The sequence below is a fragment of the Nycticebus coucang genome, chromosome 8 (genome assembly GCF_027406575.1).
Source record: "Nycticebus coucang isolate mNycCou1 chromosome 8, mNycCou1.pri, whole genome shotgun sequence".
NCBI classification, from domain to species: Eukaryota; Metazoa; Chordata; class Mammalia; order Primates; family Lorisidae; genus Nycticebus; species Nycticebus coucang.
This window is the reverse complement of record NC_069787.1, coordinates 41324043-41346822: the sequence shown is the minus strand read 5'-3', so window position 1 is coordinate 41346822 and position 22780 is coordinate 41324043. Positions and strand designations below refer to the sequence as shown.

At 49.4% G+C, this 22780-nt stretch overlaps 1 protein-coding gene across 8 annotated transcripts in view; it reads right to left on the bottom strand.

Moving 5' to 3' along the window:
* FAM3D (FAM3 metabolism regulating signaling molecule D) overlaps nucleotides 1-22780 on the bottom strand; it is a 71300-nt gene that overhangs the window by 11409 nt on the left and 37111 nt on the right. For 2 of the 8 annotated variants that reach the window (XM_053600324.1, XM_053600329.1), the window contains 4 exons: nucleotides 9805-9881; nucleotides 7807-7932; nucleotides 4360-4383; nucleotides 255-372 (listed from right to left, as the gene is read on the bottom strand). In XM_053600324.1, coding sequence (XP_053456299.1) covers nucleotides 255-372; nucleotides 4360-4383; nucleotides 7807-7932; nucleotides 9805-9881 — 345 coding nt within the window. Of the gene's footprint in view, nucleotides 1-254; nucleotides 373-4359; nucleotides 4384-7806; nucleotides 7933-9804; nucleotides 9882-11437; nucleotides 11635-17823; nucleotides 18081-22780 lie in introns of those variants that run through there. The other 6 variants (XM_053600327.1, XM_053600330.1, XM_053600328.1 and 3 more) reach the window with 6 other exon arrangements.

The window sequence follows — 22780 nt, the reverse complement described above, 5'->3', positions numbered from 1 at the left end:
CGTATCTTTAATAATAACCCCACCTCTCAGGTCATCGTGTGAGGGAATAAGATGTGCTGGAAAGCACTTCGCAAGGTGCAGGCAGACACAGAAGCTGTTTGGATCATTCTTTGTAACTCACACATTCTAGTAAAAGGAAGCCTGGGAAAGATGTGGACAGGTCTCATAGGCCTGCCCCCTGCAGCTTCTGAATTTTTAAATAAATGAATGAATGAATGAAATAAAAGAAACATAGGCACCCCCGAGGTACTTACATGTGGTCTTCAAAGCACAGAGAGGGGCCTACGACATTGGCTGCCCCGCTGATGATTTTAAATGCGAAGAAGTTGGCTGGGCAGGACTTGCTGAGGCCACACTTGGTCTTCACAACTTCTGGGGAGGGAACAGATCAGCCTTGGTGAGCAGCAGCTTAGGAAGGGCTCTGTGGGGGAAGGTGGAGAGGGAAGAGGAGGCGGGAAGATGGGAGAGACAGGGCCATGGAGCAGGCTCAGGACAAAGCTCAGAGGCTTCCCCAAGTAGGAGCCTTTCAGACCACTAGTCTGGGAAATCTACCATTGTCTTCCAGCAGAGTGCACAGAATAATGGCTATGTGACTGAGTACTCCAGAATTCATTTTTGGGTTCCTGTCACAGCTCTAGGACCAGCACAGCAGAGTGTAACCAGAGGTACCTCAAATAAGGAATTCTCTTAAAGAATCTCTCTCTTGAGCCACAAGCAGCTTTGTGAGTTTCTAGAGATTCCCAGTGGCAAGCTCCTGGGGGCCCCAGCCTAGTGGCTGGGAACACCTTGTTCTAGCCAGGCTCCCTTGGAGAAGTCTTTAACCTCCCCACACCTCATCTTCCCCATCTGTAAAATGGGCTAACTATGGTGCCTTCCACACTGGGTTCTCATGAGGCACAAGTGAACACAGGTCAATGTGCAGTGCATAGTGGGTATTTCTCTCATCAGTCATGTGCCCCTTGTCACGGAGCACCTGCTAAGTGCCGGCCCTGGGCTATCACAGGGAGCAGGTGGGCCGTTCTGGCTCTCTCATTCACAGTTCAGCATGGTGCTCAGAACCCACTGGGCACTATGTGGCACCTCTGGTGGTGACTGCAGGTGTTGCCAAGACCTGTGTCCTCTCCACAGCAAATTTAGGAGGCCCATGGTCAGTGGGAGACAAGGGCCCCAAGACGTAGCTGCTGAGTGGCTCAGCCATCAATGGGCTTTGTCAGCTGGGATGACATCTGGGCTTTCAGCCTGGCAGGCTCTAATTTATATTAATTCGTGCTTTTTAGCACCACCCGACAGTTTGGAAGGCAGCATAGGGAGGTTGGGTAAATGTGGAATAAGAGAATGTTCCCCTGCAAAGGGGAAGCAGAGACTGGGCAGCCTCTCTTTCCTTGGCCCTGTGTCAGGCGTCCAGCCTAGTCTGTCAGTGTGTGATTTGGAGCAAAAAGTGGGCTCCTTAGGGAATCTGGCAGATACGGAGGACATGCTGGGTGCTGGGCACTGGGGCAAGCACTTTGTATTTATATCTTGTTACATTGTCCCCATAACTCTATGCCTGGCATGTAGTAGGCCTTCAATAAATCTTCACTACAGGAACATAGGCAGCCTTTGGGCCAGGCTGGCTTGAGGCTGGGAAGGACGATGCAGTTTCTAGGGCCCTTGCTGAACTCAAGCGAGCCTTCAGGTGAGTAGGAAACGGTACCCCTCTGCAGGGGATACAGCCTACTGGTGCAAGGCTTGTCAAGCCCATATAACCACTGAGTAGGTAAACTAGAAGGGAATAAAGCCTGCACCAGGGCACCTGCTGAATTGGGGTCCCCTCAGCTGGGCTGAGCGGGCAGCCCTGAGGGTCTGAGAGGAAATGCCTCTCCTTGGCTCCCTCTGCCCAGTTTCAGCACATCCACCTGATGCGTGTGGCCGAGCTCAAGCCAAGATGTCATCACCCAGAGAGGAAGGACAGGGAGTGGAGCCCCGAGAGGAGCTGTAGAGGGCAGAGTGGGCATCCATGCCTGGGGCCTGGAGAGAGGGGGCAGGGCCAGGGAGTGGGCAGGACGCTGAGGAAGGGCCCAGTCCTATCTGTGGGGTTGCTGAGGAATGTGTGCCAGGGCACCCTCCAGCAACCTATACTCCTCACCCAGAGGCCAGTTACTCTTTTTTTTATTTTATTTTATTTATTTATTTATTTTTGTAGAGACAGAGTCTCACTGTATAGCCCTCAGGTAGAGTGCCGTGGTGTCACACGGCTCACAGCAACCTCTAACTCTTGGGCTCACGTGATTCCCTTGCCTTAGCCTCCCGAGCAGCTGGGACTACAGGCGCACGCCACAATGCCCGGCTATTTTTCTGTTGCAGTTTGGCCGGGGCTGGGTCCGAACCCGCCACCCTCTGCATATGGGGCTGGCGCCCTACTCACTGAGCTACAGGCGCCGCCCCGAGGCCAGTTACTCTTGAGACCAGAGGGTCTCACCTATGCAGGGAGGGGGGAGGTTCTTCCAGGCCTCAGGAACCACCCCTGGAGTTTGCCAAGAGCCTAATCAACTGCAGCTAAGTCTGATAAACCTGTTGTCAACAGGCTGGCTTAAGCAGGCTTTTCTGGAATTGATTTTCTGACCATCCAGCCTTCACAGCTGAGCCGCTGGATGAAGGGAGGTGATGCCAAGGGGGTCCCTGCCACAGGCAGGCAGGGGATTTGCCCTCTGGGCCCTGGCTTGGAAGGCTGCCCCACCAGCTGCCTCTCACCCTAGGCCCAACCCCTTTGGGAGCCCTTGCACCATTGCTTAGGGTGTGGTGCTTATCTAGAGCCACACCATTGCTCAGGGTGTGTTATCTAGAGCACTGGGGTGGGTGTCTAGTCAGGAGACTTGGGCTGTTCTTCCATTAATCTGCTGCGTGACTTTCCAGAAACCTCTCCCTTTATCTTTGGTAACTGTGAAATCAGAGAATTGGTTGAGATCAGGATTGTTAAACAAGTTTCCTCTTGAATGTAATTTTGGACCCACCATTAAAAGCAATGATAAAGTCCTGAGGCTGCCTGTGGGCTTGGAGGGAAAGGATTCTAGGATTGATTGGTGATGTCTACCACAGGGTAGCATGTAGCACGTGTGCTTGAATCTGCCATTTCACCAGCAGGTAATGTCTAAGTATGTGTTCAGCACCAAGATGCTGTGACACTTGTGTCTACTCCAGAATATGACTGAGGAGGCTTCAGGGAGATGGGGCTAAAGGCATGCTTGACTCATAGGTTTTGATCTCTGTAATGCCACAGTGCACTGAGCTACATGCTCTTCTTAGTCATGTAAAATCCTGCTCTGGGAGCTGCAGTCCTCTTCAGAGTCACCATCACCTTGAGAAGATGGAGGGGACTTTTGCAAAGAGGCATTGAGGGGATGGGCTCTGGGTTAGAAAAAGGGGTGAGGGTTTGAATCCTGCTCTGCCATTTAGAGCTGCATGACCTTGGCCAAAAGATTTCACCTCTCTGAGCCTCAGTTTTCTCACTTATAAAAAGGGCTCATTATAGCACCCGCATAGGGTTGTATGAGATGCCTCTGAAGTTCTGAATACCGTGTCTGGCATGCAGTGGGCACTCAGTGGTTACTACTGTTACCATCACAGGTCTACTGCTTGTCTACCTTCTCTGCCCCTCAGGAGCTGAGGACCTTGCTGAAGCCCTGTTCAGAACCCCACAGTGGCTGGTGTTTGAGGCCCACCCAGAGCGTCTCCTGCTCTTCATCCCTGCCTGTCCAAGACCAGTCCCCAGTGAAGCCCCACACATGCCTGCATCTGGGCCTTTGCACAGGCTGTTCACTCCTCCAAGAGGCACAGCTGGGAAGTCACTTCCTCCCTGAAGCCTTCCTTGACCCTGTCCTGTTGGAAAGAGGTGACCCTTCTGGAAGCCAATGTGCTTCCCCCACCCTTGTTGGCACATGTGGAGCTTCTACCCCCAACAGACAATAAACACATGCTTCTGTTTGTCTCTGGGGGCCTCTGTAGGGCCTGATTTGGCCCCTGGCACTTAGGAGCAGGAACCCTGAGCCCAGGCTGGGGTCACTGAGTGATGATAGGAGCACAGTCCTGGCCCTCTGTGCTCCCAGCCAGGTGGGGGCATAGGAGAGGGGAGGCAGGGCCTGGTGAGGTCCAGATTGTGGGGGTGGGGCAGACCAGGGAATGCAGAGAATCTGAATGGCTGAGAGGCAGCCCCACCCCTGCCTTCAGAAGGCACTGTAGGAGGTTAGGGCTGGGAAGAATCTGGAAACCCAGGTTTTTCTGGGACCTGCAGGGACCCTGGGCCTTCTTGCTCTAGGGCAGACAGGAGCAGAGGGTGAGGTGGGTAAGGTAGGGGTAGGGTGGTGGAGCTGGGTAGATACTCACTGGTCTCCTTGGAGGTAGAGCCACCTGGAGAGAAGACAGAATTTGGTTAGAGAGAAAGCACTTTGGCATTCCTGGAGGTTGGTGGCTGGGAGCTGGGAGATGGGAGGAAGGGAGTTTAAGATGACACTATTCAAATGGAGTAAATGTCCCTTGCCTCTGTCAGCTGTTCACACGCATGCACACACACATGCAGATACACATGTGTACACACACACATAATGCATGCATGTACACAACCCACATGCATGCACACACAGACACATACACTCACACACGCACATGCAGACATACACAGCTGTCTTGTGGTTAAAAAGAAGCTGGGATGTGTTTGAGACCCACTGGAGTTCAAGCCCTAGCTCCTTGTGTGTGACTGTATGTGACGGTTAACCTCCTTGAGCCTCAGTTTCTTTGACGGCACATGGAGACTATCACAGCACCATCCCCGGGCTGTGGGGATGGTGCTGAATCGTGAGCTCAATCTTAAAGGCCAAGCCCAGTGGCTGCACCCTGGGCCCCAGCAAAGGGTAGCCTGTGCTGCTGTTGGTGACTGGGCCTGTGTGGACACATCTCTTTTCTGACTGCCTGCAGCACCTACTGTCCCGCTGGGTTGCAGGGCCTTGGACACTTCCTGACATCGCCTCTTATACTATGTCTTGGTTGTTTCTGCTGTTCTATGTCAGGTCTCCTACCACACTGGCAGTAAGTCCCAGAGGACAGGGCCCCAGTGGAAGCAGAAATGCCAGGAGAGGAGCTCGCATTTTCTGGGGGGCCTCCATACTTCCACACTTTCTATTGTGTCTTCAGGGGGCTGCCCCTGCCTCCAAGGCCCCAGGAGTTGCATGTCACCCAGTCTCTATAGCCAGTGCTATAGTAATATATGTGATTCTAAATTCATGCATTAATTAACAAAGTGGGGCTATGTGCACCGAGGTTAGGAAGCTCTGAAGTAAATGAAATTTACTCCTTTTCTGGTGCCAGAACATGAATGGTTTTTGATGGTCACATCGCCCACTGCTATATTTCCTGCCACTGTAAATGGCAGGAATAATGTTACATTCCTCTGGAGGTGGAGTCCTTCCCTGGGTTGCTGTATGGCCCTCAGGGAGAGAGAAAGAAATGCCTTTTTCAGCCAAGCATCTGGAGGTCACCATGCTGCCTCAGAGAGGAAGCCGTGCGTGGAAGGAGGTTCTGACCTGCTGAGGTGAAGTAGCAACAAACAGAGCCCAGGGATGTCGTACAGACACAGGCTGTGGGGGCTTTGAGGGGGTCCCTCAATCCAGCCACACCTGAAGTCAGAGGCCCATGGTGGACATCAAGACATCCTGTTTTGTTGAAACCAGCTAGAGCTGAGTTTGTCATTCTTATCTGAAAGAACCCCGCCTAACTTGCCAGATAAATCAGCGCTCTTAATCTCCCAATTTCTGTGCCGTGGATCCCTTTGGTGGTTTTGGAAAAGACTATGAGCTCTCCTCAGAATAAATTTATTCCCACTTAGTACTTTCCATTTCAACAGACTGCAAGTTATTAAATGCATAAAATAAAGTAGATTGAATTACGAAGGAATTATATTGGTATAACAAAAATAAAAGATACATTTGTGCTATAGTAATATATGTGCTTCTATATTCATGCATTAATTAACAAAGTGGGACTATGTGCACCGAGGTTAGGAAGCTCTGAAGTAAATGAAATTTACTCCTTTTCTGGTGCCAGAACGCGAATGGTTTTTGATGGTCACATCACCCACTGTTATATTTCCTGCCACGGTAAACATTTCTTGAGACTCTGGATCATGTTCATGCACTTTCATTTTTCTGTACTCTGTAATCAAATCTGTTTGTCTCTCTGACTCAGATCATGAGCAGAGACCTTGTGTTCCGCATTTCGGGGGTCCTGGGACTCCACACAGAGCTCAACACCCAATGGACACTTAATGATTGTTGGTATTGACTTGCCAAACCCCAGATGGTTGAGTTCTAGGAGAAAAATAATTACTGGGGTCTCCTTTTAACCACTGCTATTCTCCCACCTTGGAACATGCTCTCTCCTCCGGACTCCCACCCTGAGCCTCCTGTACTGATCCAGCCTCTCTCCTCTGAGGCCGTCAGCACAACCAAGTCAATCTCTAGTCTATAAAAGCAGTGCTCTGGGGCTGGGGACAGGGTGGCCACCGAGCATCTACATAACCTTATTAGCAGTCCTAATGTGGACTGTGGATCATGCTTGATAAAAGGAAATAGGTAAGGGATCTCAGACATTCTACTCTGGGGTTGTGTTAAAGATGGGGCAACTGGTTTTTTACTGCTTTAGAAAGCTATGAGCTGGCCTGGGTCACTACAGACTATTATGTTTGACTCTGTCAGTAGAGGTGATTCTTGATCTTCAGTAAGGACCATACAGAAGTGCAAATCCCTTCCCTTCCCTCCTTTCTTTATCACAAAGGATTTGAATCTAGATCTGGGTTTCTGTTTTTGTTCTGATATCTCTAAGGGGAGTTTGGGCGAGTTTTTTAACCTCCCTGAGCTCCTGTTTTCTCAGATCACATGTGCAACCGCATCAGGGATCATGCTTGAGTCCATCCCACAATCAAACCATGGATCACTCCATGGGGCATTCGTGAAGAATAAATGAGACTGTGCCAGCATCCGTCATCCACTTGCCCATCTGTTGATTATTCCATTTACTCATCCATCCATCTATCCACCCACCCATCTATTCATAATCTCTCCACCCATCTACCCATCAGTCCATCCACCCACCCTACCCATCTCCCCTCATTCATTTTTTTTTTTTCATTCATCAAATGTTTACTAGGCAAAGGTTTTGAGCCAGGTGCTGGAGAGACAGAAATACACAAAATAAAATCTTTGCCTTCAGAAAGCCCACATTCTAGTGGATAGAGATAGGCAATAACCAGGAAAACAAATAAACAAGCAAACGTGATGACAGATGATGGTGGTGTTCTGAAGGAAATAGGCTGACGCTAGAGAAGCTAAACTAGGTGGGGTTTGGCTGTAACTGGGGGGTGAGGGATGGCCCCTGAGAAGGTGACATTTGGGCAGGGACCTGAAGGCTGAGAATGAGCTGGGAAAGAGAGCAGCAGGTGAAGGCTCTCAAATATTTTTATCCCTAAAATATATACCTTTCTTCCTTCTCTTCCTCTCTCTGTCCTTCCTTCTTTCTTCCCTTCCTTCTTGGGGTCACCTTTCCAAAGTGGCCCTTGGTGCAGGCACGCATGTTGCCCAGGCTTTGAAACTCTTCTCTTCCTAACAGCCTGGGGGTGTCCTCCCTCAAGTCTCTCCCCTCCCCCAAGTGGCTGGGGACCCAAAGGCAGGGGCACACCTTGCCATGTCTGTCTCCTGGGCCACCTAGGGATGGACTGAGGAATATATCTTCAGTCCCCAGCCCTGGTCTATAGACCCTGTCCCGGCAGTGAGCCCCACTCACCCAGCCAGCGAGGCAGACGGATGTTTTTTATGTTGAAGCTCATATAGCTGTGAATGAAGAGCCACGTGGTGACCAGGGCAAGGATGAGGGCCAGGAGGCGAAGCACACCTACAAAGCGGGGAGATACTACCAGAAGATCACAGTGTTAGGCCAAGCCACGAGGCCATGTTACATGACCATGTGAGTCCTCCTCAGATCCCCATAATGAGGCCACATCACAAGACCTCATGTTGCTGTAGGTTCAGACACACCAAACCTGTGGACTGGACCGTGGGACCAGTAAAATCCATTGTGAATCCATTCAGGGATCATGTGGGTCTCCTAGGAGAGACAGTTAAAAATGCACCTTCCTGGCTCCCACAAGAGAAGATCTCTAGGAACAAGGCTTGGGAATCTCCACTTTTATATACCCCCTGAGGTGAAGCCTGAGAACTGCAGAAGAAGAGGAGCAGACAGGTTCTGGGAGGGGAGCCCTGGAATAGGAGGCAGGATGGCTTTGGCCAGTACTTAGGGTAGCCAGCGGCGCTGTGTGACCCTGAGCAGGAGCTCAGCCTCTCTGAGCTGGAGGCTCTCAGTCACAGACCAGACATGGTAACGCCCTTGCCACTGAGCTCATAGCTTGCTGGAAGGGATGTTGTTATCAACAGTAGGCAGCCTCAGCTAGGTGCCCATGTTCAGTGGTTAGGGCACTGGCCACATGCTCCAGGGTTGGTGGGTTCAAACCTGGCCTGGGCCTGCTAAACAGACAAATAAACAAACAAAAACCAAACAGTAGGCAGCGTCCAGGGTGGCTTGGAGGTAAGGCTGTTCCCTTCTAGTTTCCATCAAACCCCCTTCCTCCCCAAGCCACCACAAAGGACCACACACTGGATTTGTTACGCAGTTTCAATCAAGCCACTGCTCCCAGCCTCCCCTGCCTCACAGCCAGGTTGCTCCTTGATCCCCCATGTTATTGGGGACCAACCCCACACATGGGGATGAGCCTCCTGGCATTCCCTTTCCTTACGAGGACCAGAAAGCCGGTCCATTTCACCCACCCTGCTGTCTTCCAAATCAGGTCTGCCTGTTCTACTCCAACCCTCAGGGCTCAGGCCAAGTTCTGGGTCTCCCCTCCAACCCCCGCCATGTGAGTCGGCAACCTCCCTGGTGGCATCACCCTTGCTCCCCAGCTCTGACTTCAGCTCTGTGGCCTTGTGTTAGTCTCTGGCTACTTGGAGTGAAGGAGAAAGACCCCTGGGTTCTGTGAGGTGGGGCACAGGTCTGTGAGGATCTCTTGTTTTCTGGGGCACAGAGTGATACCCAGAGTTTCTCTTGGATATCAGCTCATATTATATAGCTCATATTATATATTGTGCTGGGTTCCCTGTGAGTAACTTTTAAATACATGATGCCAATTCATCTTTCCACTATTGATTACCTCTATTTTACAGATGAGGAAACTGAGGCTTGGAGAAGTCATTACTTCCACAAGGTCACTTGCCTAGTAACTGACAGAAGTAGGGTTTGAACCCAGAGAAGCAGGCTGCCTCCCAAACACTTGCTGCTGGCTCCTCACAGCTATGGTAATGAGGCAGGTGCCTTTCCTGTTTTCTGCCTCAGTTTCCCTATCTTTACAAAGGGTGTGGACCAGAAGGCCTTTGCCTTCCTCAGGCTCAGCCCTATGGATTCTAGACTAGCCCTCCTTGAGGTAAATATTTTATCCCTAATTTCTAACCAGGGCCAGGTGTTTCCAAAATGGGACCAATCACTATGATCCCAGCCAGGTGGGCCACTGTGCCAAGGTTACTCCCGCCCTTCAGCCTAGTGACAGGGAGGCACCTCTCCCACTCCTCTGAGCTCCTCCTGGATTGGATCCCCCCTGGAATTCTGGCCTGACGATTTGAGAACAGATACAGCCAGCCCACCTCTGAGCCCAGGATGTGCAGACACTGCTGACAGAAAGATGAGTCCAAAACAATTTCAGGGCCCAACTGGAGAATCCTCAGGACCTGGGCCTACCTGATATTCTCATCCTGTCTGGGTGAAGTGCAGCGTGGGGCCAGAGGAGAAGATCAAATTGAAAACTGCTGTCCGGTCTGAAAATGAACAGGACTGAAGGTTAGAGATAGAAACCTCGGACTGAAGAGCTCGTCAGTGGGTTCTCACTGCTTGCCATGTGAGCAGCGGGTAACTTTCCTCCTTCCTCTCTGCCTCCACCTCTCCTTCATTCTTGCCCCTGGAATTGTATATCTAACTTACTATGTCTCTTTTAAGGGTAGAGATTAGAAAGCAGAGGAAGGTGCAGCCTGGTAAGCCACTATTTTTTGGAGGCTTTGATTTCATCCATCCATCCATTTGTTCATCTCTCTGTCCATTCATCTATCTTTCCTTCCCTCTTTCCCCCTTCCTTCCTTTTCGCAAATGTTGAGCTACCTAGTCAACAACAGTGAAACCAGCACAGAGCAGAAGCTTATGTGATCTTTGTCAAAGTACCAAAATAAAGAGTAATGAATATTACAGGCGAGTTTGCACCAGACGCTGTCTACATGTATTTCCTTGAATCCTCACAGGCCCCATTAGAGGGACAAGTAAGCCAGACTCAGAATAGTTCAGCCAGGGTTATTCAGTTTGCAAGGGTGAGAGCCAGAATTTGGGTGCAAATCTCCAGCTGCTGAGCGCTCCCTGCCACTCCCCACAGGTCTGACTGTCAGTGCTTTTTGTCTCAGAGGCAGCCTGAAACCAAAGTTTCCTCCCTTTTTGAGTCCTGAGTAATGGCAGGGTCATTCCCCCATCTCTTTTTTGTGTCACCCCCAGGTCCTGGGTAGTTACCAGTGATTCGGCAGCTTTGAAAGCCACCAGGAGGTCTGTGGAGACTGTCTCAGACCCACAGCCGACCTGGGGGCAGCAGGCGGCTTTCTCTGACTTCAGTGACCTTGCTCCCATCACTCTTCCTCCTCCTCTCCACCCCAGAATCTTCTTTATCCTAAGAATCCATTTCAACAGACATAGTCTCCAGAGCCCAACCGCCGAGGGCTTAGACCTGTGGCAGGAGACCAGGACTCACACCTGGCACTGTCCCCGACACCCTCTTTGACTGTGGGCAAGTGTCTTCACCTCCCCCTATGTACATGTGGGTTACTCGGCTCCATAAATCCTTAGCATTTAAACAATAGCAACTGTATAACCACCTCTGCTTTTGTGGATTATAACAGTCCTTCCACCTGGCCCCACTCTGTTAAGGCCTTCCAGGTCAGAAAACTGAGGTGTCCTGGCTCTACCCACAGACATTTTCAGAAATTTTAACTTCCCGAAATTCAAATTACCCATTTTTCCCCATACCAGATAAAAAAGCATACTATTATCATGACTGTGCGTGGGGTGTGGCCTACAGTCCAGGAACCTGGGCCCCTGCACGAGATTTGAAGGACATTGTGTGGGGTCCCCTGTATGTAGAGGAGCTAGCAGAGCTAGGACAGACCAGAAGGGGGGCAGACATGGATATTGTTGGAGCGAGTGGGCACAGGGAGGGAGTTGATCCAGGTCAATTCAGTCTAGGAGAGGGGTTCAGGGGATGGGGAGAGAGATGGAGAGAGGGAGACAGAACACGACAGAAGCAGACAGAGAGAGACAGATGGAGGGCAGGGGACACGACCTTGTTTAGGGGCTAGCCTCTCGCTGTCATTCCCAGGCCAAGAAGGGATTCTGGCTTCCAGGTAGGGTGTGGGGAGGGGCAGAGCTCAGTCCTGGCTGGGCTGGGAGGGCTCTTCCCATCTGCCGTCTTTCCTGGCTGAGTCCCTGGCTACCCAGCCAGCACCTGCAGGGCTCCTTGGTCTCCCGGGTGTCAAACCTGCTCACCTGGGCAGCTCATGGGTGATCTGGAGCTGGAGCCCAGGCCTGGCCTGCTAGGATAAGGAGGGGTAAAGATGTCTCTGACAGGTAGACAGGGTGGGGCAGGTATTCCCTCTGCAGTCACCCAAACCTGAAACATTTTCCTTTCTTCTTCTTCCTGTTGGAGATTGGTACAACCTGTTGTTCAGGTTGGAAAGTTGCCTGGGGAAAGCACAGGGAGGAAGGTCCTATCACCCTGGATACATACAGAGCCGGCCTAGGTGCAGTGTGGCCCCAGAACAGCAGGTGCTCACATAGGTAGGTGGGGAAGCTGGCAACAGTGGTGGGGAGGGCATGAATCACTGGGAGCTGCCTCACTCCTCCCTGACTGGACAGACCATTATCCACCTTCACTGTCCTAGGTTCTCACCCTCTGTTCCCCCCGCCCCCAACCCCCCCTTCTGATTTCTGGCTGGAGGTCAGCCATGCACATAAGCCCCAAGTGCACCTTTCCTTTCCATGCTATGCCTCGTCTCCCGAAGTCCTAGGTGATAAGCATGGAGGAGGTGCTGGAGACATATTTGTTTAGAGACTAAAAGAACTGGATTCTTGCATAGTCCTAAAAGGTTAGGATGATGAAATCATCAGATAAAGAAGGAAGCTGAAGTTCAGAGAGGGCAAGTAACTTGTCTAAGGCCACATTACCAATTGCAGATTTCATTCCTGAAGCTCTCCGAGGATCTGCAGGAAGGCAGCCTGGGCCCCAGGGGATATGGCTGTGAGCAAGGCATACTCTGGGTCATCCCCAGGCCTTTGCACTTGCTAGTCCTCCCGTCTGAACACTGTTCTCCTGCTTCTTGGCCTGGAACATTCCTCCTCATCTTTCAGGGCTCAGTGGAGACATTCCTTCTTCTGAGAAGCTTTCCCTGACTCTCCAAGCCAAGGTTAAACATCTACCTAAGGTCCTGGATGTGGGCACGCTGGCATGGCACCCCACCTTGTGGCCGGCCAACCAGAGCTTTGGGATTTCCTTGTATTGGTTCAGGAGTGAGCACATGACCTAGGTAAGGCCAATCAGTGTCTTCCCTGGGATAGTTTCGTGGAAACCAGGGAGAAGAACATTCTTTATTTCCTGGAGATGCTAACTAGCTGTCTGTAAGTCTGGGGCTACCAGGTCCCTTTTTCAGCTCGTACACACCTCCTACTGCAGACATGTTCTGCCAGGAAATGTAAACACCCAGGGCTGAGCAGCTGGGGCAGTGCACATGGTCATGGTCTTGGTCTTGATAGAATCCAGCAGAGGAAGACTGTGGTAGTGGGAAAGCCGATGGATTTTAGGATCTGACAAACCAGTGTTTGCCACTTACCAGTTGATTTTTTTGGGGTGCAGTGTTTTAGGCCTTGATTTCCTCCTTCGTAAAATGAGGGTGATGCTATCTGTCCTGGGAGGGGTGTCGGGCAGTGGGGCTGCCTGTCTGGAAGGGGTTTGCTGGCCTGCCAGCATCTGTCCCATCTCGTCCCTGTTGACAGGCCCCACACGTCTCTGCTAGTACACCTCCACGGCAGGATTCCTATAGGGATGTTTATCCTTTTCATGGAAACAAAATTCCATCATAGCATCTCTCTGCCTGTGGTCTGTGACATTTCTTAATGTCCCTACAGGAGCTAGGACATCCGTTTCTTCCTGTGTCCTGAAGGTCTGAGTACATAGGTGCTTCTCATCTCATCCATGACTTGCTGCAGGGCCAAGATGGACAGAGAACTGGAAACTCTCCCTCCTGCCTGGGAGGGTTGAGCAGAGCACCCTGGTGGAAAAATAAGTTGCATAAATCCTGGCCACTGGCCCTTTCCTAGGAATTCCAAGAATCCCCCCATGAAGGCACCTTGTTGTTCTCATGGTCAGCCCTGATTTGGGGGTCAGCTTCTCCTCCCCACAGCAGCACTCAAGGGCCTTCTTTATTAGTGGCCTGGTGTTAGCACCGAGGCACATAGTAGGTGGGCAGGACGTATTGTTTGAAGGAAGTCAGTGGCTTTCTGTTCAGAAAAGGAAATTGGCAGGAACAATACTAGGAGCTACTCCCTCAATCTAAACGGGTTTTCCCTTTTCCCACCATGCACGATGTTTTTTTCCAAAGTGGAACTCTGCCCAGAGGACATGTTCAGACTTTAGAATCTAACCAGCCTCTTCTGGAAATTCAAGCTCTGGCCATTTTTTTCAACATCCATGGAATTCACCAAAGGCCAGGGACAATATTTGTTCTCACTCCTTTCTGTTTCACTCATTTCTGCCAGTGCCCCCCTGTGGGCAGGGTTTGCAGCAAGGGATGAATTCTCCATGCACAAGTGTGGGAGATGGAAACTCCACAGAGGAGGTGACAGGGTCTGAGAGAGACAAACTCAGAAAGAGACAAGACTGAAGTGGCGAGACATAAACAGAATGAAAAAGAAAAAGACACCCAGAGACTGGAAGTGACCAATATATCGACAGACACACAGGCACATACACGCACATATGTGCACACGCGCATACAAGCTCAAATGAGTCCGGGCACTGCCGAGGGTCCCACCTGAAGCCAGGGGGTGTGAAACCCTGTCTTGACCCAGTTGCCCCTTGCCTTCAGTTTCCAATCATCCCCCAAAGCCATCTTGAACATCCACCATCTGGCCCAGGCTTCTGAGAAGTAATCAAAGTAACAGAGGCCACCATTCATTCTCTAAATAGTTTTTCTGGACCCCCCCCCGCAGTATTTCTAGGTAATTCTTGATCATGTCACCAAAACAGATGGAGGTAAACAGCAAATTCATAAACAATAAGGCTGGTGGCTTGGATAATTTGTTCCAGTGACATTTATTTTGGAAGGAATTAAGCCTATTATTTCCATTATGCCCTGTTATAATTGTGTTGATTGACTCTAATGGTTTTCTCCAGCTTTGGCCAATGGTAGAAGTATTGAGCTAGTCAGACCAAGAAGCAGGAAATGCAGGAAGGTATGAAAAAGCACAAGATTCTGAGGGTTTTTGCTCTCCAAGTTCCTTAGGTGCTTTCCAGAATGAGACAACAAAGGCCACATGCCCGACACTGCTCTGAGACTCTCCCTTACTTTAACTAATTTAATCTCACAACAGCTCAAGAAGAAAGTAGGGGAAACTGAGGCATAGAGGGGTGAGGTCACACAGCTGGTAATAGTCAGAGATACAAAGGATCCATGAAACATTATATAAACCCAGGCAACGTGTACTGGGGTTCACATTCTTAACCACTTTGATCTATTCTTGAACGCTGGTTAGCGCTTTTCTGTAAAGGACCAGTAAATATTTTGAGATTTGCAGGCTGTATGTTCTGTTACAATGACTCAACTCTGCCTTCATCATGAGAAAGCAGCCATAGACAATAAAGAATGAATGTGGCTGTGTTCCAGTAAAACTTGATAAAAACATGTGGCAGGCTGTGTTTGACGTGTAGACTGCAGTTTGCCAGCCACTGCTCTAGACATAGCCTCTTTCAGCTCAAGGTGTATCCAAGTCCCAGGTGCTCCCTGATCTGCGCCTGCCTGGGTTTGGCTCAGCCAAGGTGATGGAGAAAAGGCTTCCATGGGCTAAGAGAGTTTCTAAGATTCTTTCCCCACTCACCAGCCATTGCTCTCTCCGGTGGATCTGTGAGCAAGGGGTAAGCTGTCCGTCCCCTGTCTGCACCAAAGTGTTCAGGGGGACTTTCCTGCCAGCTCTACTGACTGAGATTGTCACCTGGACGTGACTTGCTTAGTACTGGGCACCCAGGAGGCTAAATTTGCTAGGGAAGGGCTGGGGAGGGAAGCGTTAGGCCAGTAGAGAATCTCAGAGAAGAGAGATTGAGAAGGGAGAAAATGAGGAGAGGAAGGGGCAGCGGCTCTGGCACAAGAGGGTAAGAGATGGAGTTGGACATGAGGTCATCCAGATGGTCGTGCCCAAGATGGAGTGCAACATGGGGAGGAGTTCAGCTCTGCTCAGTGGTTGCCCCAGAAAGTCTGTCCATTTCTCTGTCTGCTCCTGTGTATCTGAGGTTTTAGGAGTTTCAGTCAATGGTCATCGTTTACACAGTTCTGAGTTCAACTCTGCACTTTCACACATGCCCAGCAATTTCATTGAATAGGAATTTTGTAGCCTGCAGTGCCAAGGGGTCTAACATCCCCATTGGCATTTTCCTGGGGTAAGGGATGCTTGAAGTCATGGTTTGCCAACATTTCCTTGGGTTGGGGCTACTGCTCTTTGGATGACTCCCATCCAGTATTAGCAGGTCTGGCATGACTTCAGGTGGGCAGGGGACAGCCAGTATGGGGGGCTGGCAGCCCCCCACCCAGCCTGGAGTTCCATAGGGGCAGATGCTTCTTATGGTTGGTACCATACTCATAAGCCAGACCTGAACCACATGGCCACCCCTGGAGCCAGAGAGAAAGGTCAACCCTACCAGCTGCATAGAGAGGACAGGGGATAGCTCTCAAAGGAAAATCAGGGTGGTCACTAGAAGAAGGGGAACAGAGGTCCACTACAACCTAACTCCAACTGCCCCTGCTTTGTTTTACTGCAGTAACTAAAGTAACAGATAGAAATATCACGTAGGTCCTTCTACCTATATGACCCTGGGCAAGTCACTTACTTTCTCTAAACTTCAGTATCCTCTCTGATAAGAAGCAGTTCATAAAAAGAATCTGTCAACAAGATTATTGGAAACACTAAATGAAAAGATACAGGGCTCAATGTTGGCAGAATACTAATAATACTTACTAGAATCGTTATTGTGATTGTTATAAAGATTATCTTTTCTTCAGTGAGATCTCTGGATCCCGTGGCTTTCTAGGTAAGACTGATCTCCTAATACCTTCTAAGACTCTGGTGACCTCATTGCAGAGGCTGCAGCTGCCATCTTGGTGAATCAAAGAGGCGGAGACCCAGCTGCCGCTGGCAGATAGGAATGGAATTGCCCACTGAGTCTGAGATAAATTTCTTCATGCTTAACCTGACAAAGTAATTCAAATAAGCCAGTAGTAGCCTGCCCTGACTTCCTAACTAACTCCATGGCATAAGTCAAAATGACTTAGTTTTGAAAATGACTACTTGTGCAAGTTGTTTTTACTGTCTGGCTAGAACCACGTGTGATAGGTACTTTGTCCTATTACTCATTGTTTATAGTTTACCTGATAAGCAGGGACTACTCGATTGATGTTCATTGGGTGAATCATCTGGAAGGATACCTCTGCACCCAGATTGCTGGCTTCTAGCTGGGGACTTAGAATGAACTGCATCATAGAGTCAGCTCATAGTAGTCAGGCACTCAAACTTTGCAGTCAGGCTGCCTGGGCAGTTATTAAATTTCTCAGCGCCTTGGTTCCCCATCTGCAAAGTGGGAATAATAATTGTACCTTCCTTCTAGAGGTGATGGAAAGAGTGACTGCTGTTACCTAACACATATTAGGTGTTATTTTACATGTCTTAGTGATTATTATCATAGATGCATAGGTAGTGAGGACTACAGGGATTGACAGGGGATATTCAGACTATCATTTCCATTTTATACGTGAGAAAATTGAGTATTGAGTAAAAGGACATTACAGAGCTAGAAAAATCTCTCAAGCCCATGTACCTATGCCATAACTTTACAGATCATTATTTTCAGAGAAATAATGATCTCTTAAGTGACAGCTATTGCTACTCAAGGGGGGCAAGGAACAATGTTCCTTTCTTTGTTCATTCTTCAAATATTTGAGATTCTCAGAGTATGTTTTGAATAGAATGAATAGATGGGTGAATGAAATGAATGAATAAAATGTAAGGGGCCCCTGTGGCTAAGGATAAAAGACTGCATTGTGGGTTATCAAATTCCTGGCTCAAGCACCTGATATGTCTTTATTGTGCCCATGGTAGGCATAACTAATCAATCATAGCATGTTTTTGCACTGAGCCTGAACTCAGCCTCAGAATCCTTCTTATCACAGTCCAGTATCAGTTGATCAGGCTTGGCCCCTCAGATAAAATACGCTTGCTTTTCTCAGAGAGAAAAGAGATTTCTTTATCTCAGAAATCTCTTTGATTATATGGTTTCCTTCCTTCTTTCCTTTCATCCTTTCCTTTTGGGTTCTTTGAGTTCTTATTTTCCACCCTTCTCACCTTCATTTCCCTTTCTCTCAGTAATGTGGACCCAGCGGAATAGCCCTTTCCATTCTGGAAGAGACGTACCTCAGGGCTCAATGCTCCTTCTTTCCTGCTTTGGTGAAGAAGGTCAGATGATCCAGCAGGTGTCTTGGGTCCCAGCTAAACGTCCGGCCTCCAGGTTCTTGGGGGAAAGGGCCTCCTAGGCGACCCTTCTCTAGATGCAGAGGGCCTAGAGGGAGAGATGGGATGGCTCCTGGGCCTGCGAGTGGGCCAGTTGCTTCCCACTCAGCCCAGGTGCTGTCCTCCTTCAAGGAAGTTTGCCATAGACTCTCCCTGCCCTGTTAAACAATCTCACTAGGAAGGAGGAAGTTTAACCCAAGTGCTCACTAGGGAGGAAATTGGTCTAAAGTCTCACCTGGCTGAGGAGTGGCCTGGAGCCTGGCTGGCACACAGGGAGAAGGGCTGTTCCTTGTTCTCTTTCCTCCAGAGCTATCCTGGCCTTGGCAAAGGGGGTTTGGCCCAGGATCCAAGCAACTTCATTGGGAATGTGACATCACAATTTACCTTACAAATCAACTCAAAAACCTGACCCCATGCTGATAACCTCTTCCCCAGGCACTGGGGACAGGGGAAGAGGCCTTGGTGAAGGTGCAGGTCACCTGTGCTGGGGCTCTGGAATGGGCTGAGGGCCCCTGGAGGATTTTATTGGGTTAGGAGGAGGGCTGAGAAAGAACCAAAGACAGGCTTTTCGAGGCAAAGGAGGAGGAGGTAAAGGCAACGGCAAAAGGCTGAGCCTGGATGGTGGGAAAGGGGAACCCCGTCATCAACAGCACAGAAGAGGGTGAAGAAGTGGTTTGGGGAAAAGGGTCTGGATTTGGATTGGGGCACATGGGATCAGAGGCTAAAGCTGGAGAGAGAAAGAGGGAGAGGGAGAGAGGGAAGAAAAGAGAGATGGGTGGCAGACTTTTCGTATTGTTGCTCTCTCTCTTCCTAGGACACAAGGTGCACTGGGAGGGGCTCTGCACTCTCCTCACCCCATCCAGTGCCCCCAGGCTTTGTCATGAGTCTTGATCATCATTCAGCCTTTCTCTTAGGATAAGTTCTTGCCCACGAGGCATCTTGATCCTCAGCACAGGCTCCTGGGGGATTCCCCCAACCCTGTTTGCTGACCCTGCTGTTTCCAGAAAACATGTGTGGCTCCCTTGGAACGAATATGCAGGAACATGGGGCCAACAGCTGGTCAGGAAATAAAGAATAAGGAGTGGTCCCTATGGGCAAAGTGCCTGGGTGGCCGCAGACCTGCTGTTCTGGCTGCCTGTCCCAAGTAGGCACATAGGCCCCTGGGGGTACAACCCAGGGAAGGCAATGCTTTCCTGTGTCCTGACTGGTTTTAGGTCTGACCTTGTCCTCTGGGAGGGGCAAGTCAACAAGTAAACAAGTGTAGGGGAGTAGAAATGGCTTTCCTCTACCCTTCAAGGTTCCTTGTGACCCTAGAATTAAACTGACAGTAGGCGGATGAACAGGATAAAAGGTGTACACACTTATTATGTGATGGGGAAGGACGGAAAGCAAAGAGAATACCAAAACCCAGTGAGATCCAGAAGCTTCTATGCTCTCTTCACAGGAGAGAGGAGCAGAGTTGCCAGCAACTTAGGAGAGAGTAAATGATTTCTGGGAAAGACAAGTGGGCCCTCAGAAGAGCAGGCGACACCCTGAGATAAGTCTGTCCAGGTGTAGTGTGGCCCTTCAGCCTCATGTGATGCCAGCCAGTCCTCCCTGGCTTATAAGACCCCTGGGGAGGGGACTGTATTCCCCCTGTCTTTAGGCAAGTAAGAGGAGCTCAGAAAGCCTCCCCCTGCATTTGCCGTTCCCCAAGGGTCCTCAGTTCAAAGTCTAAAGTGCATACTACTGGATGTCCTGAACTCTTTTACCAGCAAATAATTAAAAATTGATAAGTTCTGTTAAAGAACCTGTGAAAGTGAGTAACAGGAGAACATTCTTCAGCAGTGTGGTTAGGGAAAATCTCTCTGAGAAGAACTTTGAAGTGTTATAGTAGGATTTTAGGCTGCTGAAATAAATTAACCCAACCAGGTGGCTCAAAACAACATGGTTATTTATGTCACAGTTCTGGAGGTCAGAAATCTAATGCATGTCTCCCTGGGCTAAAATCAAAAGGCTGCATTCCTTTCTAGAGACTTCAGGAGAGAATCTGTTCTTTGCCTTTTCCAGCTTCTTTTTATTTTTTAATTCAGAATACACATATTAGGAGTACACACTTTTTTTCTTTTCTTTTTTTTTTTTTGTAGAGACAGAGTCTCACTTTATGGCCCTCGGTAGAGTGCCGTGGCCTCACACAGCTCACAGCAACCTCCAACTCCTGGGCTTAAGCGATTCTCTTGCCTCAGCCTCCCGAGTAGCTGGGACTACAGGCGCCCGCCACAACGCCAGGCTATTTTTGGTTGCAGTTTGGCCGGGGCCGGGTTTGAACCCGCCACCCTCGGTATATGGAGCTGGAGCCTTACCGACTGAGCCACAGGTGCTGCCCACACACTTTTTTTCTTAACATACTTTGTTTCTGTATAAATGGAGTCAAAGTTATAAGCGTGCTGCCTGCATTCCTTGGCTTGTGGCCCCTTCTTCCATCTTCAAAGCTAGCAACATTGTATCTCCATAACCATTCTTCTTTCCTCACATCACTCTCTAACTCTCTCTCTTGCTTCCCTCTTCCACTTTTAAGGACTTTGTGTCAACACTGGGCCCACCTGCCCGGATAATCCCAAGATACTCTCCCTGTCTCAAGGTTAGCTACAACTTTAATTCTCCTTTGCCATATAATGTTACATATTCATAGACTTGAAGGATTAGGATGTGGACTTAATCCAATTAGGGAGCCATTATATTGCTAATCACAAAAGCAATTGTTTTATTTTCTTCACAGCACTCACAACAGCCTGAAATGGTATTTCCTGAGTATTGTTTACTTGTGACCTGTCTCCTTCTGCTGGAAATTGAATCCCATGAGGGCAAGGACCTTGCTGGTGCTGCTCACTAGAGCAATGGCCTGGGACTCAGCAGGTGCTCAATAAAGATTTGCTCAGTAAATGAATGGATGACTGGGCAGGCGACACCCTGAGATAAGTCTGTCAGTGGCAATGTAGATGGCACTTGTCTGAGACCCAGGAGCTCTGACCCCTACTTTCCCTCACAAATTGTGAGACCAGGAGTCTTCCTTCCCCTCTCTGGGTCTCAGGCATTCTCACCACAGCCCTGAGGATAGGTGATAACTCGTCTGTGTCCCTGAGGCCTTCATGTCTTGGAGAAATTAATCACTGTCATGGAATCATCCCTTGTTTCCCTTCCAATGGCGGAGGGCCCACTGAAGCCTCTGCCTGAGCAGGCATCTGAGAGGAATCAGCTGGGTTTGGGATGGGTGCCAGTTCCTGTGCACATCAGACTCCCCCAGCTCTACACACAGGTGGAGGACACAGGCCCTGGGTCAGACAGGCCTGGTTGTATGTCCTGACTCTGCTATTGACCAGCTGGGTCTCTTGGTAAGTGAACTCCTTTTCCTAAGCCTTAGTTTCCTCTTCTATGAAGCAAGCTAATCCCTGTATTATGGGGTAGACACGAGAATAAAGTAAGAGAGTACATTGGAAGGGCCTGGCCCACAGTAGATGCTCAGTCAACAGAGCCGAGGTCATCATCACTTCTTACTGGTGCAATGTCACCTGGGAACTCAACTTTCCCAGTAAAGGAGGCCGGGATGCCTTCTCTCCTCTCTCCCATGGCAATGCTGAGAGAGTGGGGTCAGTTACAAGTCTGAATATGGAGCTCGGCAGGAGGTCTTCAAGGGCAATGACTGGTGTTTGATGGTTGATTCATCATTTCCCTGGGGTGCTGGTGCCAAAGGCTGATGTGGAGGAGGAAGGAGGAACCATCAACATGCATTTTATTGCCAGTGAACTTGGACACTGGTTCTGCCACCAGCCAGCTGTATATGCTTAGCAAGTTATAACAAAGTTTACTTCTCTTATTATAAAAATTATGTAGTCCCATCATGAAAAGTTTGGAAAACGCCAAATAGCAAAAAGGAAAAAAACTAGGAAAGTGCAATCTCCTGTGGGGATGATTGTTAGTATCTCCACCTATTTCCTGCCCCCAGCTGGTTGTGGAGCTCTTCCTGTGTGTTCAGTTTTGAATCCTCCTTATTTTCATGTGTTCTAGCGATGGGATGTCCTTGTGTCATTAAAAACTTGCAGTTGTGATTTCATAACACCCACATGTGACATCATGTTATAAAGCCCCACCTTCAGCTCCCCACCTCAACTGCTGAGCATTTAGATGGGTTCTGGGTATGAGCGTGTGTGTGTGTGTGTGTGTGCCTACAAATACACAACAATGAATCTGAATTTTTACAGACATATCCTGTGAACATTATGCATCTTTATTTCCTCCTTTTAAAAAATGGGATGAAAATTTCAGCCTTCCCACCCTATGAGATTTTTTTTTTTGTTTTGCAGTTTTGGCTGGAGCTGAGCTCGAACCTGCCACCCTCAGTATATGGGGCTGGTGCCCTCCTCCTTGAGCCACGGGTGGCTGGTGCCCTACTCCTTGAGCCACAGTTGCTGCCCTGCCCTATGAGTTTTTAAGAAACTAAAAGAAAGACACAGGTATCAAAGTGCTTTGAAAACCAAGGGAAAAATTTCTTCAAAATGTTAGGCCACATTTTGAGTACTACCTCTTGAAGGTGTGTGTGTGTGTTCCTCAGCTTGTGGAACTCGGATAACAGCAATAACAGTGTTCAACATTTATAGAGTGCTTACTGTCTTTTGGGTGCTTCATTAACTTACATGCATAATCTGAACTCATACTAAAAACCACCTCCAAAGGAGTACTAATATCACCCCCAACTTACCCATGGGAAAACTGAGGTACAGAGAGGTTAAGTAAGATGATGGCACATGGGAAGTTGAGGGGAGGGACACCCCCCCTTTCCCTGGGAGCTGCAGGCATCAGCAGTGAGGGCTCCAGAATACTTGTA